The 23,037-nt window shown below is 39.5% G+C and overlaps 1 protein-coding gene across 5 annotated transcripts; it reads right to left on the reverse strand.

Moving 5' to 3' along the window:
• Positions 1 to 7,428: 7,428 nt before the first annotated feature.
• MMAA (metabolism of cobalamin associated A) lies at positions 7,429 to 15,302 on the reverse strand. Of its 5 annotated transcripts, XM_072862841.1 has the most exons (8): positions 14,910 to 15,166; positions 13,765 to 14,240; positions 12,542 to 12,664; positions 11,020 to 11,190; positions 10,624 to 10,709; positions 9,875 to 10,024; positions 9,497 to 9,599; positions 8,142 to 8,332 (listed from the first exon to the last, which is right to left on the reverse strand). In XM_072862841.1, the coding sequence occupies exons 2-8, from the start codon at positions 14,183 to 14,185 to the stop codon at positions 8,280 to 8,282; spliced, it is 1,107 nt and encodes a 368-aa protein (XP_072718942.1). In that variant the 5' UTR covers positions 14,186 to 14,240; positions 14,910 to 15,166; the 3' UTR covers positions 8,142 to 8,279. The 5 variants fall into 5 exon arrangements, with proteins under 5 accessions (XP_072718944.1, XP_072718943.1, XP_072718941.1 ...); XM_072862843.1 differs by lacking the exon at positions 9,497 to 9,599 and having other exon boundaries at positions 7,429 to 8,332; positions 15,076 to 15,161; XM_072862842.1 differs by lacking the exon at positions 9,497 to 9,599 and having other exon boundaries at positions 7,429 to 8,332; positions 14,788 to 15,071.
• Between the last annotated feature and the right edge of the window lie 7,735 nt (positions 15,303 to 23,037).

Raw genomic sequence — 23,037 nt, forward strand, 5'->3', positions numbered from 1 at the left:
AGGAGCCTTAATTCCATCCAGCTTGTGCAATATTTAAATCTCTATTTCAGCTTCTCAATGCAAAATTATTTTTCTTCATAAGTTACACAAGTCTTGTTTGTAGAAATCTTTTCTTGTGGGGTGATTCTGTAATGCAATCTACATGAGGAAATGCCACGCTAACCTGAGGATGCACTTAGTCCAGCCTTAATCTCAAGCCAATAAAGGGAAACCAAAACCATTCAAACTCTCCCACAGAAATGTCCTTGCACTTTAGATGCTCACTAAAGGATACATGTTCAAAACGTTAGATGAGAGCTATCCAGACTAGATTCATTTACAGGATCTGTGCATGTCTCCAGAGCAATGTTTTCTAAGATGAAAGAGTCGGCAATGGACCAAACAAGATTATTTTAATTATTCCAGTTTCCCTCTGAAATCTCCTGCCTCATTGCATATGAAATTTACTACCCCAAAAATGGAAAACTGACTCACCTAATGGGACAAAACTCAGGCGGCCTGTATTCTGGGACCCCTATTCAATCACACTCAGGCACGTGCTCAAATGCCGTCCTTTCTTGATGTCAGGGTATGGAGAAACGGTAGTATTTCTAATAAGAGCAAGTGCACAGCAAGGAATTGTGTGCGGTGGGAATGGGTGTGTGGAGCATTGTCTGCAGCTAAACTGAAAGCCATGTGCATCCTGCAAGACATGAAACTGGGACTTCCCTATTCAACACACCATAATTCAGAATAACTGATTAATCTTGGTACAGAAATAAAACATTCAGTGGCTTTTAGATGTGCTAGTGCCGTACAGTGGGCATGGTCTGCCAGGTTGTTGCAGATGTGGAAATGACAACACTAAAGAGTCTCAGTGAAGACACTTTTTCCGCTTATAAGAGAATGCCACATTCTAATGGCATAGGTAAATGGATAGCTAAAAGAAAAGGTGAAGGATAACAATATTTTAATTATCTAAAGTTTGAAATATTAATTTTCAAATCTACTTGGGTTCTATTGCCACTGCACACCAGTCAGAAAGAACCAGTCAGGTATTCAGCATCACATAAGTGTTTATAAGTGATAAACAACAAAAAAAAGTTTTTTGCTTTTACTGAAACTGTTTTTAAAAGCTTACTGATTTTGACCTAAGTTCCCTCCTTCTCCTGTAAATCAGAATTTAAGAACGTAACTTCAGCTACTTGTTTTGAATCCTGCAGATATCAAGTATTGGCAGCTGTTATTCACTGCAGACAGACAAATCGTATTCACAGCTCAAAAAAAGAAATCCTGTTTTGGTGAACAAAATTTGCTCTGTTCAGCAAGCAAGGGCATGGAAAGTCATTCCTCTTAGTCTCAGATAGCAGTCAGGATTTCCAGGTAGATCACTTTGTTAAGATTTGTGCAATTAAAAAAAAATTAATAGCAATATTTGCAACGTAATTCACCTTCCAGTTTGCTGTTTATTTTACTTGATTGAGCTCTGCCAGACACCATACACTTGCCATGCTTTTGACATGACACATAGGACAGAAACCAGTTTCTTGTGTGGCTGCCTTTTCTGGAATGAGTATGTGATCTCAATTGTGCAATTACAGTAATACTAGTCCTCTCCATGAATTTTAGGAGACTGAGACAGCTGAACAGCAGAGTTTCTCTTTGAACTTCAGAAGAGAAGGGACACCAGAGCGTAACAGGCTTGTGAAACACATGCTGACCTTTTAATATGTTGACCCATACTGCTGTTAACAGCCATCAATGAATCCTGAACTGTGGATAGAGGGGAGAAGTCAGTAGTGGAGGCGAGAGGGGGGAAAGGAGAAAAACAGCAGACTGACAAGGCATTATTTTCTACATAACGTCCACAAGCTTACAGATGTCTCAGGATCGTAACATTTTTGGCAGAGAAAGTATACAAATACTTAGCTGTTTCTTACTTAGATCTAGAAGTAAAAGACAAGCATCTGAGTAACAGTAAAAGCTCCTAGTCTAAGCTTCTGACATCATAAGGCAATTAATTGTTGCAGTTTGTGATATCACTGAAGATCCTTTGTCCAGTTAGACTAACAATGTACAGTTTAGAAGTAAGGTGAAACAAGCAACTTACTCTTTGCACTTACTTTACAGGCTTTGCCAGATTTGACCAGCTAAAAAACAAGGGGGGCGGAAACTGTCTTTATATCTACACTCAGTGCAGATCCCTAATCATTTTCAAACACATTCAATATCCCTTGTAGTTCAGTTTGTGGAATCCCTCATAAAAGATGTAAACCAGGAAATTCTTAGCACCCTAATTTCCCTTTCCTCTATGGATTATTTTGCCTACTCCAAAATACTGGGAAAGCTTCTCTAAATAAGAATAATCCTTACTGTGATGGCTGAACTCTGCTTCTCCCGCCACAAGAGGAGGGTCTGTCAACACAGCCTGGGAACCAGCTCAGCTCCTTTACACCATAAGCAGCAGGATACATCTTAGCACAGTCAGCTTGTCTCTAAACTTCCCATCCTCCACACCTTCCTAGGATGGTGCCTGTTTTCTTCTAAGACTTGATGAGAGATAGAAAGAAGACTGAAGGGCAAAGGTAGCGAAGGGATCAAGAAGAGACAGTTTGCCACGGGTGCTGCTAACAGACATTGAACAACAGTTTTGCACGACTTCAGAAATCCTTGTCGTCTGCTGGTGAGCTCTGTCCAAGCCTGGGTTCACCAAGGTTACAGGAAAAGAAAAGGTTGTACTTTTGTTGATCAACGCTGCTAAGCAACAAGTCATAAAAACTAACATTACTCTTGTCTTCCGCTGGTTGCAATTAGAAAACTACAAACAGGATCTGTGTGTCATAGATTCAGGGCTGAGAGAAACCTTTAGCGGTGTGATTTTGTAATGCTACAAGACACACAGTCAATTCGAGTGTCTTCTCATTATACATACATTACGCATCCCCAGCCATTGCAGTCTGCCACAGTACAGGTCAGCTCAGTCATGTGAAGTTATAAGAGTCTTTAGATTACAATAGTGACTTTCAATAGAAGAAAAAAGCAAAAATATTGTTAATCCATGATTAACTTTACGAATATTTGAGTAATTTAAAAAGGTGTGCAACTAAAGCTTTTTTATGCTACTCTGCCAGTGAAAGAGATCTAAATGTAAGAGAAAATGAAGACATAGTAACTAACATAGAGCAGGAACTCACTTTGCCATAGTATTTTAAGGAAAAATACATGAATCTCATAATGCATTCTGAAAAGTGAAGCTTTTGACTTCTTTGTTACAAGTGAACAATCATTTACTCAAACTACAAGGACTTCTAGCTTTTCCCCACTTAGAGCACAATTACGAATAAAACCACCTAGTTCCAAAGGACAAGTGTCTGCATTAGACTAGTCCCCCGCAACATACAAATCCAAAACATAGAAAAGGGAATTTAATTTATCATTTTTGTAAACCTCCCACAGCAAACACTGGGGATCACATCAGCTTCTGTGGCTTGCCAGTGAATTGTCTAAGATAATTCTTATGGTCTCATGAGAGAAAAAAAGAGAAAAATAAGACATTCTTCTTGCTGCTCCATAAGGTACCTTCTCCGTAGACTAGCATGAATGTCAGCTCCTCTTTTCCTTGTTTGTTCACCAGCTGAACCATACCTTGGCATGGCAGCAGGGAACAGGATATGTCTATCATACTTCCATTCTAAATATGTACTGTAATTGCTTATGAGTTTTTCGTTTTGAAATTTTTATTCTCAATCCACAAATTTTGTTAATGTTCTAACATGGGGTGGGTGGGTTATTTTTAAATAAACTGTAAGGAATATGGCCATGGAGTATCTGAACTAGTTTTTGGAAGAGGAACCCTGTTGCTAGTCAACCTGTGCATTGTTGATTGTCCAAATCATAAGTTCCAGGGGAACACACTGATTTTTCCTTAAATACATGTTTTATCGACTTCTGTTCAATTATTCTTCAAATGATATCTGTTTTAGAATAGTCCAGCAGGAATAGTTATGGAAGCACTACACTGTAAAAATGTTTCTCATTTTAACTCATGGATAATGTTACTTCTTGACTGTGCATCCAAGGGGGGAGCAATATAGCTCTCTGAGTAAGGAAAAGTAAAGGGGAAATAAGTATGTTTACACCAGTACAGAACACATCAATCATTGAATCTTGCCACATTACCTTAAGAAAGAAAACTTTAGGAAGGGAACTGCATAAGATTAAAAAAAAAAAAGTTCATTTGTATTCTTTAGCTTTGCTCAATCCCTCTCCCCAAAAATCTCAAGACCCACAAATAGACAGCCAACACACTGCAGATTTCACAAATAAAGAAACAATAGATGCAAGGAGAATATAAAGACTGAACAAGCACGCATAACAGGAAGCAATGCATTTACAAAAGGCGAGGGCAGATTAGATATCAAGGAAAAGTTTTCTATTACTTAAAGCAGGACATTACAACAGAACAGTAGTCAAGAAGGGGTCACTGGGTCCTGTCACTGAAAACAGAGAGATTAGAAATGAAAGGAATAAGTCACACTAAGAGCATGAACTTGCTAAGAGCATTTTTTCAACCTTAAGTAACATGGCCGTAAATATACATGGGGCTCAGAGTAAAGACTACTGAACTGTAACCCTTATACTCTGCTGACCTGTTTCAGAGTCCTGGGTAAATCACTTGATCTCACCACACTTGTTTTTCCAGCTGTGAAACACCAGCAACATCCATTACACTGGGACCTGGGAAAAAATTTCACACTTACATACAACTGCAAGACTTCGCAGGACACGAGCTTGTGTATCTGAAGAGTTTGTTCCTTACCTCCCATATCAATTTGTCTAACAGTTTATCATACCTCTAGCTACAAACTTAATCTTGCTATTATTTTCTCATAAAGCTATATTATTTTCTCATACTGTTCTGCAATAGCTGTGGTTTTAAATGTTAACATGAGAGCAACTTAACAACTCTAGAAACTAAGAATATGTCAACATCCTACTCAACAGATTTGTTTACTATCTTTTTTCAGAAGCCTGTTTACTTGAATGACAATGTTTTAATGCATTTTACCCCACTTAATCACAGAGCTAGAAATGATGAGCTGGAAATGCTCTTTCCTATCTTGGGAAATACTGAATTGTTTACTAAATTGTAGCCTACCAGCTAAAGCTATGCAGTCTTTCTGAAGACAAGGCATTTCCCCAGTCTGTGAGGACATAAACAACACTTGCACAATTAACTGAACAGCAGTTGACTCCAAAACATGTCACAACAAAATCCTAAAAGCTATAAAACAAACAATTTGATTCTCACACGAGGCTCAGCTCATAGTTTGCACAGTACAGCTTTTCAGTTTGGTAGGGGAATCACTGAAAAACAAAGCAGGTACCCTTCTCTATCGTGCCATTTCCAAAGACCCTTTTCAGTATAAGGGTATTTCTCTGTCTACTGAAGCATGAGGCACAAATGAACACATAAAGAAGGCAAATCTAATTTTCATTCAATGCTCTACTTTAAGAAGAAAATGCAGCTTAATGAAAAGTAGAACTTGCTTAAGCCATTGTACTGTCTTCTACTAAGAGTTCATTAGTAAATTAATGATACTTTAAAAAAAGCAACAAAATGAGAAAATAATGATGGCCCATGGCTCGAGTGGATGGACAGATCTGCATCCAGAAAACATCCTGAAGAAGTGGTAAAATGTATTCTGCTTGAGCAACCATCATTTAAACAAAGCTGCAGTTTCTATTTTACTTGCTTGACAGCTCACATACAACAGACAAGGAAAACAGCAGCCCGACAAAAGAAAAAGTAATGACAATAATAAGGGTTTGATCTAACAGATAAGCACAGATGATGTCCCCTTAAAAACTGTCACTGAAACAAATGGACTATCAGAAAGTTGAGAACTCACCAGTTAAAATGCTGTTGCTCTCATTAATTCATTTTCCACCTGACTGTCATTTCTTCTACTAGGTACCATCAAAATACAGTTAATTTTTAAAGCTGAGAGAAGACATTGCTTTTGGTTTGGGGCACTTTCTGTCGTATTCAGTAGAGACTGTTTTTAAATAGAAAAGAAACTGTAAGTGCTACATTTTTTTCACAACAGCTCGGCATGGTCCTAACAAAGTCGCTGTGCTTGCGCCACCCCCAACATTCCTTCAGCTACTTCTGGTAGCTGGTTGCAGCAATCCCAAATTACTCATTTGGGATGCAAAGTTTAAGAAATAGGAATAAGTGGGTCAGAGCGCTGAAGTTCTGATGGTGGAAACCAGCCGCACCAGTGCAAAATTTCTTAACAAAAAAATGCCTTGGCTGTATGTCCCACAAAACACCACAATGCTCTTTGTTAATATTTCACTGCAAATGTATATGGGGATAATTGCTTTTAATTACAAAGTATTTTTACTTTGCCTTGCAGTTTGCCTTTTACTTTCTGGTCATGCTTCATATTTTTAGAGTAAAAATATATGGACAATTATACAGACAAGATCATATAACGGGAAAAATAACTGACTAGCACTGAGGATGGAAGTTTCTTCCGCATTGTTTAATTTGTGGCACTTTGACAAACCAAAGTATACAAAATCCTCAGCATTTTCAACAATCATTCACCTTTTCTGATAGTTGCCAAATTATACCTATGCAGGAATCAAAATTCTGAAGCACAGAAGTCTAGCAGGAAAAAGTAAACTTAGTCGGGAACACGCTGTAACAATTGGGATGAGGGAAAGAGGAAAAAAAAAATCACTCCAGCAAAAAAACAAAGGAAAAAAGAAAGAGGATCTAAGTAAACCAATTCATTGCTACCCTGGAATTGTCTCAAAAATTCAGACTCAGGTTGCCAGAACTCAAACACTGTGTGAAACACATACTTCTTAGGAAGCCAAACAGGTGAAACTGAGCTAAAATAAAAATTAAAGACACCCTGCCTTTTATGTATGCGTCCAGAAAATCAAGACTACAAAAATTGTAATTTCCAATTATTTTTTTTTTAAGTCAATTTATGTAAGCAACTCACAAAATCTCCTGCTATTTTACTGGTTTTCTGTCAGGTGTCCAAAATTCAGCATTTTTCCACTTTACCCTTCATATTTAGTAGGTAGCAGATGAGCTCTGCTTTCTAGATCATGGCTTAAGAAAATGCTTCTTCCAGATTTGTTCTCAAGGGAAATTAAAAAAAACAAACAAAAAAAGTACTTTTGGTTGTAAGCAGTCATGTCTTCTACAAGAGAGGGAAAAAAAACCCAAACACAACTGGGCATTTTGCTTGAACCTAAAAAACTTAAGTCATATCAGAAAACCTCAAACCATTATTATTAGAGATAAATTATTCTAGTATAAAGACATCTGCTATTAAAACATAATGGATGACATTTGTTCCATTTGATGTCTGCATTTAAAAAAAGTCTAACTAAATTTTGCTTTTGTACTAAAACAACTATTTAGAAACTGGGACGGTTAAAATTCCATTCTCCTAGTGTATAGTGTATAATAACTAACTATAGCTTCCAAACAGGCACCAAACACCACTATATTCTATTTATATGCACACAATTTATTTAAACTAAGATTGTGGTCAGGTGCTGCCAGGTGGTCCAATGTTCTTGCTGTCACTCAAGGTGAGGAAAGAAAAAGCAATCCATACTGGCAACAGCTGATGCCGTATTAGAATGGAAAGCTGCAGTGTCAACTGCTCTAAGATGGTCCCATAACTGGATTAAAACTCTGCACCACCACAAACCTTTCTCTCCCACCCTCCCAAAACCAGTCACATTGACACAGGCACACATATTTGACCAACAGATCTATGATGTGTACAAACAGAAGACTTAGAAATGTACTTTTTTCCAATATAGTCCGCAGTAATCTCTGAGTGAGCGTTTGAATTTGTCATGATCTTCACATATACAGAATCCTACAGTATTTTTTTTGCAGAGTACTGGAAAGGTATTCTACTAATGTCTGCTGTAGTAAAACATTTGAATCCACACAGAGAAAAAAATGTATTTAATGTTCATGTTTACATAAAGCGCTTAATAAGAACAGAGTAGAATCTAATGCTTAGAGACCATCTTTGAATGCTTTCAGTAGCAGGTCGGCTGCCAGCCCAGGAGACAAGACACCACTAAGAACTTTTTCTTCTAGAAGTGGAATCTTATCCTTGACTGCCAAGTGACTCCGGAAATGTTCCAACATATTTTCTTGGATGAGATTCCACATCCACACTTTCTGCTGTTTCCGTCGTTTGGCAATCAACTCACCACTCGTGAGCATGAGGTCACGAAATTCTGTCATTTTATCCCACATATCTGAGATACCTTCTCCAGTTTTGGCAGAGATGCGCATTACCTGTTGGATTCAGAAGAATTTTTAAAGCCAAGTAACTACTGGGCTTGAGGGTTCAATTAGTGCATCAAGTAGATTGCGTGAAAATTAAGAAATGCATAAGGCAAGCTTAGTTCAATACACTCACTTCATGAAGGTCTAAGCAGTTTTGTGCTGCTTGCCTTTTTTTTTTTTTTTTAAAAGATCTCACAATTGGGGTTCTACCAACTATAAGCGGACCCTGAGATCCATAGTATTTGGGATAAACAGGCCTTGTCCAACTGCTTGTATAAGAGTGAGAATCATTTTTAATGAGTCCTTTAGCTAAAAGGTACATCTTACTGAAATGTAGAGTTAATTACATATTCTAGTAGATATACTGTGGTAGCTATGCTTTTGCACTTAAAATATTCCAGAGAGGAGATATTTTGACTATTTTTTGCATTTGCTTTCCAGACTAGGAATTCATTTTGTCAAAAATATTTCAGGCATCCAACATGATCTTTTAAATGGAATAGTCTTTTTTTTATTTTTTAAGAAGTCTCTCTCTCTTTCCCTAATCTAATGGATAGGATACAGCCCCTACACATCAATATTTTCTTTCTTTCAGTTGTCAAGACACTGCCATCACTGAGAGACAGACAGATTTCTGATAACCTGTTTAATTCACTGGTCTCAACAGTTCTTTTGGGTCACGTTTATCAGATGTGACCTCTCATCAGATCTAGAAACAAAAATTTCAAATGATCGCTAAGCCTCAAGCAGCCCAGCTCATTTAAACTTAATTCAATGAGTCATTTTTAATACCAGGGAAGAGCAAACCTCCTTTATATATACATGCATATAAATAGAGGGAATGAGAGTGTGTGTGTGCTAATTTTATATACACATAATGAAAATAAGTACTGAATCTTGTCCTTAATAATTTACCGTAACCTTTTAATAGATAGAATACTGCTGTAAAACTAAAGGCCCACAAGACGAGAATTCCAATAATCTAGACATTGCATACACAAGTAGATGAGGTTCTTGCCCAAGAATTTAAAAAAAGTAAAGCAATAAAGGAAACATATGAACAAGTGAAAGAACAAAGATAATCACAGGCTTCAGAGTTACAAAAGAGGGAGAAATAGCTTATGGGACATTTTAAGATACGCATAGTTTACAAAAAGCAAAACAAGGTTGTACCACTACTGATGTTAATAACAGGTCTGATAGTGCTGAGATTGTAGCTCAGGACAGAAATCATGGGGAGCAGGACCGGCTTTGCACAGTGTTTCAAGTGGCACACCTTGAGATCAGAGGTGAAACAGAAATGGCAGCAATCAACTCTCTAGCACAGTGTAAAACTAAACAACAGAACTGAAATTTTTATAAAGAGAGCCCAGGGAGACTAGTATAGCTAGATGAGACTGTAACAATCCTAACTCATTCAGCACTATTTTGGGGAGGTGGCGGGGGGGGGGACGACAGACACCAAACAAAAACCCCAAACACACCAACAGAACCTAAACAAAACAAAAAAATACCCACCCCCTCCCACAAACCATAGTGAAGTACACAAACCTTTGGTTTCCAAACTTTTGAACGTTTGCGAAGCAGCTTCATAGCACTAACATATTCAGCTTGTATTCTCCGTGCAGGCACAACTAAATCACCATCAGCTTTATTTATAGCAACTAGATCTGCCATCTCGATTATACCCCGTTTGATACCCTAAATGGAACATGGAGAGAAATCATGAATACCCAGAAGGACTGTGACATGCTGATTAATCACAAAAAGCAGGTCAAAATGCTTTGTTAGTTTCTGATGGCTCTTGCTGACTTTTTTTGCGTGTGCATGTCTGTGTATGTGCTAGTCATACAAGAGTAGTACCAACGGCCTCTGTCATTACTAGTTATCCCTCTCCTTTGACACGAGAAAACTAAACATGGATATCAGAGTTTACATGATAACCTATTTCATGTGTGGAGACTTACATTTAACCAAAGCATGACCAAGTTTGCAAACCTATTTATACTGATTTCTGTTTTCCTATAATACAGAGCCACCCCCCAAAATCATATATAATCAGTAAATAGGCCAAAGTAAGTCAGAAAGCATAAAAATTTTACATCCTAATACTTCCAAAATCAGGGGAGTATATCAGATCCTAACTGTGCAATAAATTGGTTAAGAAACTGAAAAGACTTCAATAGTAGCAGTATAATTTACAAAACACTATTGAGATGAACTTTCTTCACAGATACTAGATCTCGGATTTAAGTTTCTCTTTCTAGTCCTAGGTAACAATAAGAGAAACTGAAAAATACCTGTAATTCATCTCCACCTGCAGGTGGTAGCAGTAATATAAACATATCAACCATATCAGCCACAGCAAATTCTGACTGTCCCACACCTAAAAAATTAAATCCAGAGTTCACCATTTATTGCAAACTTTCAGTCACATTAATGACAGTAATTATGACAGATCCCAGTACTGCACCATGAACAAATCCCACTAACAAAGACAACACAAAACAATAGTTTTTACAAAACAGTGTTTTTACAAAACGTACAGGACTAGTGACAGAACAGGCATTCATTTGCAACCAGTAATCATGTATGAAAGCATAAGCAAAATCAAGGATGAAAGTATGCAATTAGTAACACACCTTATTTAGATACCACAACAGGATAATTAAAAATAAAAAACCCTAAGCACATACCTACTGTTTCCACAAGAACAACATCATAGCCTCCCCCTTCACACAGCAGAATAGCTTCATTTGTGGTCCTTGTTACACCTCCCAGTGTCCCTCTGGTTGGAGACGGTCTGATGTATGCATTCATGTCTCTTGACAACTCAGTCATCCGTGTTTTATCACCCAACAGAGAACCTTAAATGTTTAATGTTAAATTATTTCAAAAGTGCAAAACAGCCAAACTTCCCCCTCTCTCCACCCCCTATAAATGAGTGAGAAAAGACAGATCTCTTGGATTAATTCAATCAAATAAGAATCTCCCAATAATAGTTGCTCAAGACTTTGCTGAGGACTAGGAAGTTACTACCTGGTTCTCCTGCCTATCAGAAGCTGGAAAAGCCTGATAAGCAGACCTTACTGCTACCAAGTATGAAGAATTTGTTCTAGGTCAGAATGAATTCTGCAATTCCTGAATGGCTTTTTGAGGCCTATACACAGCAGGGCACACAATTGAATCTTTGCTGTTTCTGTCCAAAGGGACAAATCCGTGTCTTCCTTCTACTCATGCAAACTTTAAATCGGATTCAGTGAGACCTACACGCATGATGCACATTCTAAAAGATGAGAGATGCTCAATTCTTTTAACTGATGCAGTCTTGCTATCATATTTTGCTATTCTATTGATGCATCTTGAAAGTATGCATTCAAGAATATAGTCTTTCTTAGCTCTACGTCATTGCAATGCTGAAGTTGTTTTTCTTTTTAAATAGTTATACACTGCAACATCTTCTCTGACAGTGTAGAAGCTGGAAAAAGGAATAATGTTCCCTGGCAGCTGCCCATTAGAAAAAGATCAAAATCAAGGTTCTATTATTTATGTCAGAGATACCATTAATCAAGCATGGTCAGCCTATAATTTTCCTACAATTTTTGATTTGAAAGTGACAGATTACAGCCACACAACTTTGAAGAATTTCAAACTGGGGGGGGGAGGGGGGGGAAACATGCTACAAGTCAGACAAATGGTCAATGATATTGCATCAGGAGACCTTGAAACCAGTATAGTCAACAGAAATCCAAAAATTCCTATTGAGAAGAACTAATGAATGTTCTAAAATCCAACCTGATCTACATGTTTGGATTGCAGCATCCTCTAAATAGTTTTAAATTAGCATGTGCTTCCTGACCAGTGATCAGCATTACCGCTGTTGAAGTTTAAGCAGAACAAATGCCCTTCTGCTCCTTCATTCACAGGGAAATAAATAAATACAACTAGAGAGAGAAAACCACAGCTATCTAAAGTTTCAGACAAAAACGTTGTACAGCAGCATTCAAACACTGGAAAAGAGAAAAGCTGACAAAATTAGGACACTGATACATATTTCCCAATTTCATATCACATGGGGAAAAAATGAAAACTGAATACAACATTTATTTTTAATATTTTACTTTTATAGGCCCCCCAGTTTTCCTCCATTTGGCCCAGAGAGATACTCCTATAGTTGACAAGGTATTAGAAACCTGACAAACTTTAATTCGCACTCACCACCACTTGTACTAGAGGAAGGGTCTACAGCCAACACAGACACTTTGTACTTTCTTTCTGTAAGCATTTTCCCAAAGCATTCTATGAAAGTCGATTTCCCAGCACCAGGAGGACCAGATAACCCTAAATAATCATATCAGGAAGAAAAAAACATTTTGTTAATCAAATAAATAATACATCACATGAACACCATCAACATCTAAGTTGATATCAGTTCATACTTTAGCACAATACCACAACAAAGGCAAATGAAAGCTATGCCACAACTGGTATACCCAACTAAGCAGTTGTAATTGACTTGAAATACACTACCTCGGTTCACCCAGCACAGCAGCGCTCACTTCACCATCCCTCATCCTACCCATACCAACATAACATTGGGTTTATCCAGCCTTATTTTCTCTCCTCCAAATAAATTTATTTATACTGACTTATACTTCAGAACTTTAAAAATATCATATCCTAAATCTGTACTTTTTGGATTTACTCATTATTTATGAGACACACACTCTAAACGCAAAAGCCCTTACCTCGAAGAGCTGTTATTTTGAAAAAATCAGGCGATTTACTTACATGTCAAAGCACGCAAACTAAGATTAGCTTGTTAACCTCCACCAAATATTTCTCACTCCCATGCCCAAGTTCTTGTTCTTACTACCTTTGTACACACACATGACAGACGACAGGTGGACATACTTTAGTAGTCCCATCTCTTCACAAGGGAAAAACACTTTATAGTTTCCAAGATAACCAGGTTCAAGTCTCCTCAGCTGAAAAGCAGGCTGCTTTAAAGTAAGGCCATAAACCAGAAAGGTACATATTTTTCCTTCTGTGGATTAATGAAGGGATTCAGGAAGTATTCAAGAAAACACATTCTTTAGGAAAAGAAGAGGTTTGCTTAACTATATCCTTTCCTATCTAAGTGTAGATAATAGCTGTATCAATCTGAAAACCACCTAATATTTCAGCTTATAATAGTTATTTAAAAAAACCCAAATAACTGACACCACCACCACTACCCCCAAGAAGCAAAATTTATTTCCAGAGGTTTCTCAAAAGCATTTTCCAGCTCAAGCCATCATTCTACTGGACAACACAAGTGATCTAGATTGGTTACAAACCACAAGAAACCAACGATCAAGACTACAGACCATGATACTTAATGAAAGGCGAGGACTGTAATTCTGTCAAAGCAACTACTGGACAGACATAAAAGGACTAACCCACTCTAAAGGCAAGTGGCTTTCCTTGATTTAACTTTTCTTGTTCCCTGTGGTAGGATAATACCTTCTGAAGGAGCACCTGGGCTATTTTCTTCTTCCTACTCTGAGTTGATTCTACAAGTGTAATAGCTTCTGCTAAACAGGCTCTATGACCCTGGATTAGTCCATTGTAAAGTCTGTCTGCGAGTCTCTGTTCTTTGTCAGAAAGTCCCTCTATTTGCTGGTCAGGGGCCACTTGTTGACACAGCTCCCTCCTCAAACTGTTCGACGAACATATCCATTTTGTACAATAGCGGTGCATTGGCACAAGAGATTCAATGCACAAGAAACCTGCTCTGGAAGTGAAGTGAAAGTTCGTGAAGTAAGTTCTTCTAGAGAAGTAACAATGAGGGAATCTCAGCAGCAAAGAGGGGATCTTCATCTTGTTTGGAATTAAAAGTACCAGAGGTATCAGTTCACTCCTGTTTGCAGACACCCTAAAGAGAAAGAAAAACATTTTTATTTCCTTCAAAGCACTTGTAAGGACTCAAATGAAACCTATGTACACAGGCAATCATCGGTTTTTACTTTATCCATACCTACTATTTTAAACAAAAAAAAAGATAGTTCCCTCTTCCTATTGAAAAAAACGGAACAAAAAGAAGCTATGGAATCTTCAATAGCATAGCATCTCTTTCTTATTATACTTAATAAATGAAAATATTATAAGCAAGCAGATAAATAAAAAATACTTTTAAGTAAGACAGCCTCTAAGAGCACACAGCACCCTAAAAATCCAGGAACAAACCAACCCTTGTGCTTACTGAAATTGCTGTATATTCTACTTTCGCGGTCGCAAGGTTTTTTAAAATAATTATTCAGGATGAGCTTTTTGCACCTTATTTCCAGAAGGAAAAAAAAAAGTGGTCAAGCCACAAAAACACTTAAAAATAAACTCAAGGAGCTGAAACCTCCCAGAGGACCGACACAAGAGCAGCAGTACCAGGCACAACCACCACGCTCTCTGGGCCTGCTCTGACCCACCTCAGCACCGCTAAAAGCCTAAAGATCGAGCTACGCAGAGCTCCTCCGAGGGTTCGGTAGGCCTCTCCTTCACAAAAGCTGCCCTCGCAGCTACTTTCCGAAGCCTCTGGGGAGAGGCTCACCCTGGCTGCCACGACGCGCTCCCGGGGGACAGGGCGGCCCCCACCGCCGCGGGTCTGGGAGGGTGCGCACTGGGAGGGGTCCCCGCTACCGGGACCCTGGACAGCCCCAGCCCCGCACCCGCTCCATCTCCTCAGCCCAGGGGCGACCGTTGGAGGGGGGGATCACCGTCTCGCGCCAGCCTCGCGTGGATGCCCCACCGGGACGGGCACCGCTCCGGGACGGGCACCGCTCCCCGCCTGCCCCGCGCTTGCCCCGCACCTACCGGCTGCCGCCCCGCCTCCCCGCCGCGGGGAAGTGACGCCCTCACGCTGAGCCGGAACCCGTCCGGCCACGGGGCGAGGGGCCCACCCCGCCGCGGGCGTCCCGGCCCGCCCAGCCGGAGGCCTGCGCCGAGGCAGGGCCGCGCATGCGCCGCCGAGCGCCGCCCGCCCCCTGGCGCGGTGCCGTTGCGGGTGCCAGCCGTGCTGCCCCGCCGGCAACGGGAAGCGCCGGCGTTGCCGCCGGCGTCCGCAGGATCAGGGAAGTGGGCAAGGAGGATGGCGGTGGCTCTGATCGAGTCCGACCGGACTCGATCAGAGCCACCGCCATCCTCCTTGCCCTTCGCCAGGCACCCCGCCCCGCCTGGGCTCTGGCAGCGGCCCTCGGGTGGTGGCATCCTGAGAGACTCCGGAGCCTTCGTGCTGCCAGGAGCGTCTCCTGCACCCTCCCTTGCCTCCAGCGATTCGCCTTTGGGCAGAATCGGGGTCACCCGTGAGACCAGCCACCTGCTCCATCGTCCGCCACGCTGCCAGCTCTCGTGGCAGCATAGGTCTGGGGTCGCAGCAAGGCAGAATTTCAGCAGCCGACACAAACCGCACCTCGAGAGAGGGACGCCCGCCTTACTCCGCACGGTGAGACGAGGCCCAACATCCACCGCCCTGCAAACACACTCTAAGCAGGTCCTTCCACGTCAAACTTGGTTGAAACCTCACGCTAGTCTCAAAAAGTGACCCTAAACTCTAATCCAACATCTTGGTGATCTCAGAAACCAACTCACGAGCCCAGTCGGTGCAAAAAGAAACTTTCTCTGAAGGCATGTTAATGAAATACACTACAGGTACACAACACATCTCTTTTCAAGCCCTTGCTTTGGAGATACGCCCAAGCCTCAGTTCTGGTCCTTTCATGAGTACACAAACTTCCACATTGATGTAATAACAGTTTCTTTGCCCTGTCCTTAGAAGGAAGGATGTTGCAAATCTTAATTTCTCTCTGCGTCTGAAATCTTAAAAATGTCCAGTTTGAATCTGTGCATGACAATTTACTACTCCCCGATTTATTTTCAGATACCAGGAAGGCAGAAGAAATGCTTAAACCCCCAAAACATGTTTATTAAATCATATTTCTTTTCAGTCTTCATTTTGCCAAGTTAAACAAACCTGATTTTCAAAATTTCCTCTCCTGGAATGTTGGTTTGTTGTGTTTGGTTTTTTTTAATTGTTATTATTTCTCTACTCATCTTACCGTCCCCTTTCTGCACCTCTTGTTGAAGTACATACATTTATTTCCAATAAACAGAAACGCACACAATTTGCTGGCTGAGCTGTTACTAGTGCCTTACAATGATAGTAGCACTTTTCTAGAATGCATTAGACTTCTTCACAGTCCTATCAGAGTGGCAGTGCAACTAATGGACTGTATAAAACAACAAAAGTTTTGTTCTTCACTGCTGAATGCATGATTTAATCTCATTCCTATTATTCCGGTCCACAAGATTATCATACACAGAGAACTGAACAACCCACTCTGCAGAGCTGAGAAAACATGCAATTTTGTGTCCCTGTCAGCGTGTGATGAAACCACAGCAGAAAGAGGCAAGAACTCCCATTTCAAAATAGCCTTGTGTAGTCTTTCTGTTTAACCAGTTCTTTATTCATCAGAGTTAGCATGTATCACTATCATCTCTTCCTTAAACAAGCCTTTTCTAAGGCTCTCTGTTTCAAGTGCTGTGCTTAAACCTAGGTGGCACATCCCCGCTATTATTTTAATAACAGCGGCAACAACAAAAAAGCCATTCTGCTATGGTTTCACCACAGATCATTGATCCTGCATTTTATTCCACTTTGTGTGCTTTCATCTTGAATACTTTTGTCATTGACCTTGTTGCAAGAACTAGATGAATGGGTACGCACAATTGCATGTTTTGTCAACACTGAAGAGGAGAGGGGATTGTTCAGTTCTCTGTCTATGATAACCTTGTGGACAGGGATAATAGAAATGAGATTAAATTGTGCATTCAGCAGTTAAGAACAAAACTTCTATTTTATACAGTTCATCAGTTGTACTGCCAATCTGATACAACCACGAACAAGTGTGTATGTGTTTTAGAGTACTCTTCCTGCAAGAACTGTTTCAAGACACTGGTGAGGTGTAGAAATCCAAATTGTTCGAGTCACCTCTTTTTTTTCCCCGTTTCCTCTCAACTCTGTTATTCAACAAGTTTTCTTTTCTCCAGAGACTATAGTCCACAAATGTCAGATACGACAGGAAGACTTCCTATTGCACTGTTAATTACATACACCCCTTCTTTCAATATTCTGGAATAGAGATTACGCAGGTCTCCCAGAACTGTGCGCTCTTCTACCATCTCTGATTTTATGTTACTCTAACCTCATCCAAAATAGGCAAAATCTTTCCTTAGAAGCTGGACCATATCTAGAGTGTCCTTAATCTACATTCTGTTATATTATACAGTGCTCTTATGTTTCCCCTATGGTCTTTTAACATGTGAGCAAACATGTATTTTTTTTGGTCTTTCTTACACACAGCCCAATGAATTTTGGTCAGACTCACTGTTTTTGTGCTTTCTGATCTCCAACATATGGAGTTCTCTTGGCTCATGTGTTCCTTTACCCAGTCATGATTAATTCACTTAACATCCTAGCAGAGATATTCAGAAGGGTACTTCAGTAGCTTTCCACATCAGCCTCTTTGTTTCTTTTTTTTTTTTTTTTAATTTTTATTTTATTGGGGGGCAGAGGGAGGGGGAGGTGCTTTTTTTTAAAAAAAATTATTTCAAATTTAAGTCATCTTCCTTTTTGTGTTTTCTCTGCTTCTTTTCCCCAGGGGTGTCAGAAGAATAAAAATGTGCATCCCATAGTTATGCCATCACAGTCTGCAAACTTGTCCAAGATTTAAGGAAAATGATCTGTTTTAACCTCCCTGCTGCAAATCTACCCCAGATGTTAAAGAAAATGGTACTGCTGGTTACTCATGAAATGGCAGTCTTCCTTCTGAGCCAATACTAAATCAAACATCCTGTCAAGTGTTATAAAGTATTGTGCCATGGAGTAAGGGTACAGGGAGGCACAAATCTTCAGACAAAATGTTAAACTGAATCCCAATCATTATAAAATAATAGAAAAAGAGCCTTCTGTAACTTCTCACAGGAGAAACAGTATTACCATTAGCATCTTTGCCAAATTCCACCATGCAAATTTACATTCCGTCTAACTGGCTTCCCCTTGCAGTTTTAGTTGGATTCATTCGTTCTTCCTTTCTCTGGCAGCACTCCGATTTCCCTGCTCTGTTCACCTCCTCTTAAAGAGGTCCCAAAGTAATCTTTGTGCACATTATTATCACAACGATATTTAATACATTCATAGACATAGCTATAAGCAATGTGCTGCAGAGGCAAATACAAAACTAACAATCTCTATGATCTAAATGAAATTACAACAGGACAAATAATTGATGAAATTAAATAAACAGCATCAGCTTGAAACTCACCAGCTTTTCCCTGAACATATAAAGATGTACTTCTGTAAGGAACTCTCTATTGGTCCCTCCCTCTGTATGTTAAAAGGTCTGGCATGCCTACAGTCACTACTGGTTATGGTTACAGAATTATGAAATTTGCACCACTTACAAGAAGAAATGATGACTTCTTAGAGATGAGATTTCATCTTAGAGATTATTTCATCAGTTCTTTCTCCCCCTGTGAGGCTGGGAAGGGTGTTTAAGAAGGCTCTGCCACGCTCCCAAATCCCTTTCTCCACTATGCCTTATTGCAAAATTAACTTCTCATTCAGGAATACAAATTCAGTGGCAATTCCTACGCTGACTACTCACATTGCACTTGCAGTGTAGCACCTGGTTGTCTTCACTCTCTCTCTCTTCCTCCAACATTTCTCCATTCTGCATGACTATTGTCCACCCTGCTCACTTGCAAATGCATGTTCTTGGCTAGTATGATTAAAACCAACTAGATTAGTGGTTTTATTGCTATTACAAGCAGTCCAAGAAAAAACCCCAAGATATTCCTTAAACTACATTAGAAATTTTGGCTGACATAACAGACTGAAGTTCAGCATCCAAACTCTATCAGGGTCCATCCTGCAAATACTACCTGCCTGTCCCCCAGCCCCCAGGAACCAGCATCACAGTGCTTCCCCTTTTGTGGCTATGAACCAGGCCCATTGCCTTCCAAAGCACCAGAGAAATCAGGGGTCTCCTCCATTGCAACCTACAACAGCTGACTGGAGTAACAAATAATCGTCCATTTGTGGTGAGGGTTAAATCCTACCTGCATATCAGGTTTAGCCAAGTTACACAATAACTACAGTCCCTGCCACAGTACAAACTGAAACTATAGTGGCAACTGAATGACCACTTATCCTTTATTTCAGAGGACACCCCTCAATTCATTTCAGTTCTCACACAAGCAGAGAAGACTGAACCAATCTCCTCTTTGCTGCACAACACTAAGGAAGGTAACTGCTGATTACAACCTTATTTTCAGTAAAGAGCACTAGCCTTTTGAAAAGAACAGTCTCAGCACTTTAGACAAAATACTCCTGCCTCATCTTAAAAGATAATTGGACGCCTGAAATAAAAACAATAGGAAGCATATTCACAGCTGAAAGTTTGCCCATTTAAATGTAACATGAGGCCAGGCCTCAGGTTTTGCATTCATGACTCGGGCAAGGAAACAGCACAAAAGAAGCAAATCTCCCCAAAGGCTCATTAACAACTATACAAACATGTTTGCTGCGTATGGGCATTCAAAGGTTTTACTACAAAGGCCAGGACAGAGCAGCAAGTCAGCTCCCTAGCTAGGTCTAGAGACAAAAGCCTTTCCACAGCTTTCCAGGTTCAGCAACCTACAGAGAGGGGACAACTCCAACAGCTGAGCAGATTCACTGTCCTCATGCTGGTGAGGAGCCGTAAGGTTGTCGGAGCTGTTAGAGCTGCCTGAGGAAGCTGGAAAAAGAAATTTGCTGTTTGAGCTTTGGCTGAGACCTACAAGACAGTATCTGAAGAAAGAGGAAAAACATCTTAAACAACTATGGTTTATGGTTGTGTAACATGTTTATAAACAAGTTTCTTCACAAAACTTTATAGCAGTGACTTCAACATTTTCTTGTTGGTATGAACTGAGCTATGACTGCACATTAGTGAGAAATTACATCAACCATTACAGGAAGGTTTTCTACTGCTTATGCACAAGTGTTTTAATTGTTCATGATGAACTGCCTGATATAAAGTGACATATAAAGGGGACAGATAAAAAATATTTTCTTATAAAAGCAATTATCTTTTCTGTAAATGTTCACATTTCTTAGAAAATAAAAATAAAATTACTATATGGGCAAAACCCCCAAAACATTATTCATATAGACTACTGGTTGTAAAAGCAAGTTAAATAATGTTCTCCAAGACTGATTCGTTGTCAAAATTATAAACCTGGAAGGGCAAGTCACTTGCCAGTAAAATACTATTTTTTTCTTTCAATTAAGAAAGTATTTAAAAGCTTGGCTTAAAGAGTATGTTTTTCTCCATGACCACCAATGACCCATGATATCAAAATATTTCTCTTGTAGTTCATTATGGCACAGCTGAAAAGGAAATCATTAATTGCCTCCTCCTGAATATTTTCAATACAGTAATGAAACCATAGCAAGTATATTAGTAAACATAAGAAATATAATACAATCTGACACTTGACTTTGACAAGGCACCCTCGTTCCCAGCTACTTTTGTCTTAAGGAAAGGCTTGATCAGCTGCAATTTCTAAGTTCTGTAGGATTTGACAAAGACAGGAGCAAAGGACTGACACTTTCAAGTGACTAAATACAATCCTCCTTCCCCCCAGCCCAGTGTGCTAAAGATTTATTAGGTTGGTATGCAATTAGCACAATCTTATACACCAAAAAGTGAATACCTTCGTTCACAAGGTGAAGCATACATTGGGGCAAGGAATGAATGATGAATGCACAACTCATTTTATAACTTGAACATTAAGAGTAGAGACGTTATATTTCATGCATTCAAGTGTTTTTCCCTACATCTCCAACAGCATTGGTGCTCAGAGGTCTCCGTCTCAACATCCCTATGCTGAGTGCTTCACAAGCAGGTGAAAACCACAATTGGTGGAAGTGAGATAGTGGGTAGCATTGTCCATAGGAACATAACATTGCAGCAAAACATACCAAGACACATTTTCGCTTCCAGGATGACACTTACGGCCAAGACAAAGAGGAAGACCAAGCCCATGATAAATCTGATAATCGGGATTCAAGACCGAGATACAGGAAAACCTAAGTGTTTCCAATTCGGACCAAACCTGTGGTATGAACAGGGAAGCCTGTTTCCTGCAGTCCACCTAAGCGTCCTAAACATGAGGCTATCATTTATGACGCAGGTAGTTCCTGTTTCTCTGGTATGTATGCATATGCATGCATGTTGTGTTTGCATGCTTACTCTCCAACATGCCCACAAAAGCAAGACTTTGGTCGTCTTATAACACAAAATTGTTTAGTGATTTAAATGTCCCATTTTTCCAGGCAGCTGTAGCAGATGGGAGTGAAAAATCACAAAGAGGAAAGATTCTGCTAAGATTCAATGTTATATGACAACCCATCCAGAAACATAGTAATACAACATTGCAAAAGACTGGCAAACTAACATAGAAAGAGCTTGTTAAAAAGCATGTTGGATCATATTGTGTACTGTTGCTTTATACCACAAAATAAACACCTTTATGCTAGTACACCCGACATTTACAAAGCTTATACTAACGCTACAAAATATTGTGCCATAGAATTAAAATGAAAGAAGAATCTTTAAATAAGACAAAAAGGCAAGCAAAAACCCCCCAAACAAACAAACAAAAAGTTACAGTCATAACTGATGCAGCTGTATAGGGAAAATTAGAATACAGAATAGGAAAAGGAGTAAAATATTTGTTTCTAGCAGCAGCTAATAGGGGTCTAGAAGGGAATCCTTCTTTCCAGAAGTTGGTATTTTTATCTAATTGCTTTCCAAATTAGGCCCATGTTTAGAAAAGAATTCTATGTTCCAACAGCAACTCCATTTCAACACATCATTGTATTATGTTGCAAGAAGCAAAGATGTTCCACCAGCACTTTTCCACCCCTCAGTGGCAGTTAAGCATTAATTTGTTCTCTGAAAACTAGTGTTTATCTTTAGCACATAGAAATAAAATCGAGAAATAACTCGTGTGACTCTTGCCTTCAGGATCACTTACTTCTTTTGGCCAGAAGGGGAAGCTAGCGCTATGTATTTTTGTCACACAGCTTGGATATATTCTGACCACAGAGGAATTTAGTATTACTTCATCATCACAATCATAAATCTACCCTGTTCGACCATGGCAGACTTTTACAACCTGAGAAACTTAAACACATTGAACATTTATTCACAGTGCATTCAATAGGCTTCAGAATGTAAAATATAAAAGTCACACCTCTGCCAGCATGAATTCCATCTCGGTTTTGTTTTGGAGAGTTACTCACAGAAGACTAGAAGCAAGTGGCTGTAATCCTATTTAGGAGTGCTTTACAGTGAGTTTCTGACTTTCCAGCAGAATTTTGCTGTTGCTCTCTCTATGGTCGTTGCAGTAAGTCAGGGATCTCTGTGTAACAGGACCTACGTAGGAATGTCATCTTATTTCCCACCTAAACCAGAAACAAAATACAAAGCATAAATTTTAACCAGTAGTTCTGTTTCTGTGTTAAGACATCTATTCAGAGTATCAGTGTGGGGAATAAACGGAAAACTTAATATGAAAGGTATGAAGAGTTGCCTTGTTGCATAAATCAGTGTTACAGGACTTTGTTTTATTGT

This window comes from Ciconia boyciana, chromosome 5, assembly GCF_034638445.1.
Source record: "Ciconia boyciana chromosome 5, ASM3463844v1, whole genome shotgun sequence".
Lineage (NCBI taxonomy): Eukaryota > Metazoa > Chordata > Aves > Ciconiiformes > Ciconiidae > Ciconia > Ciconia boyciana.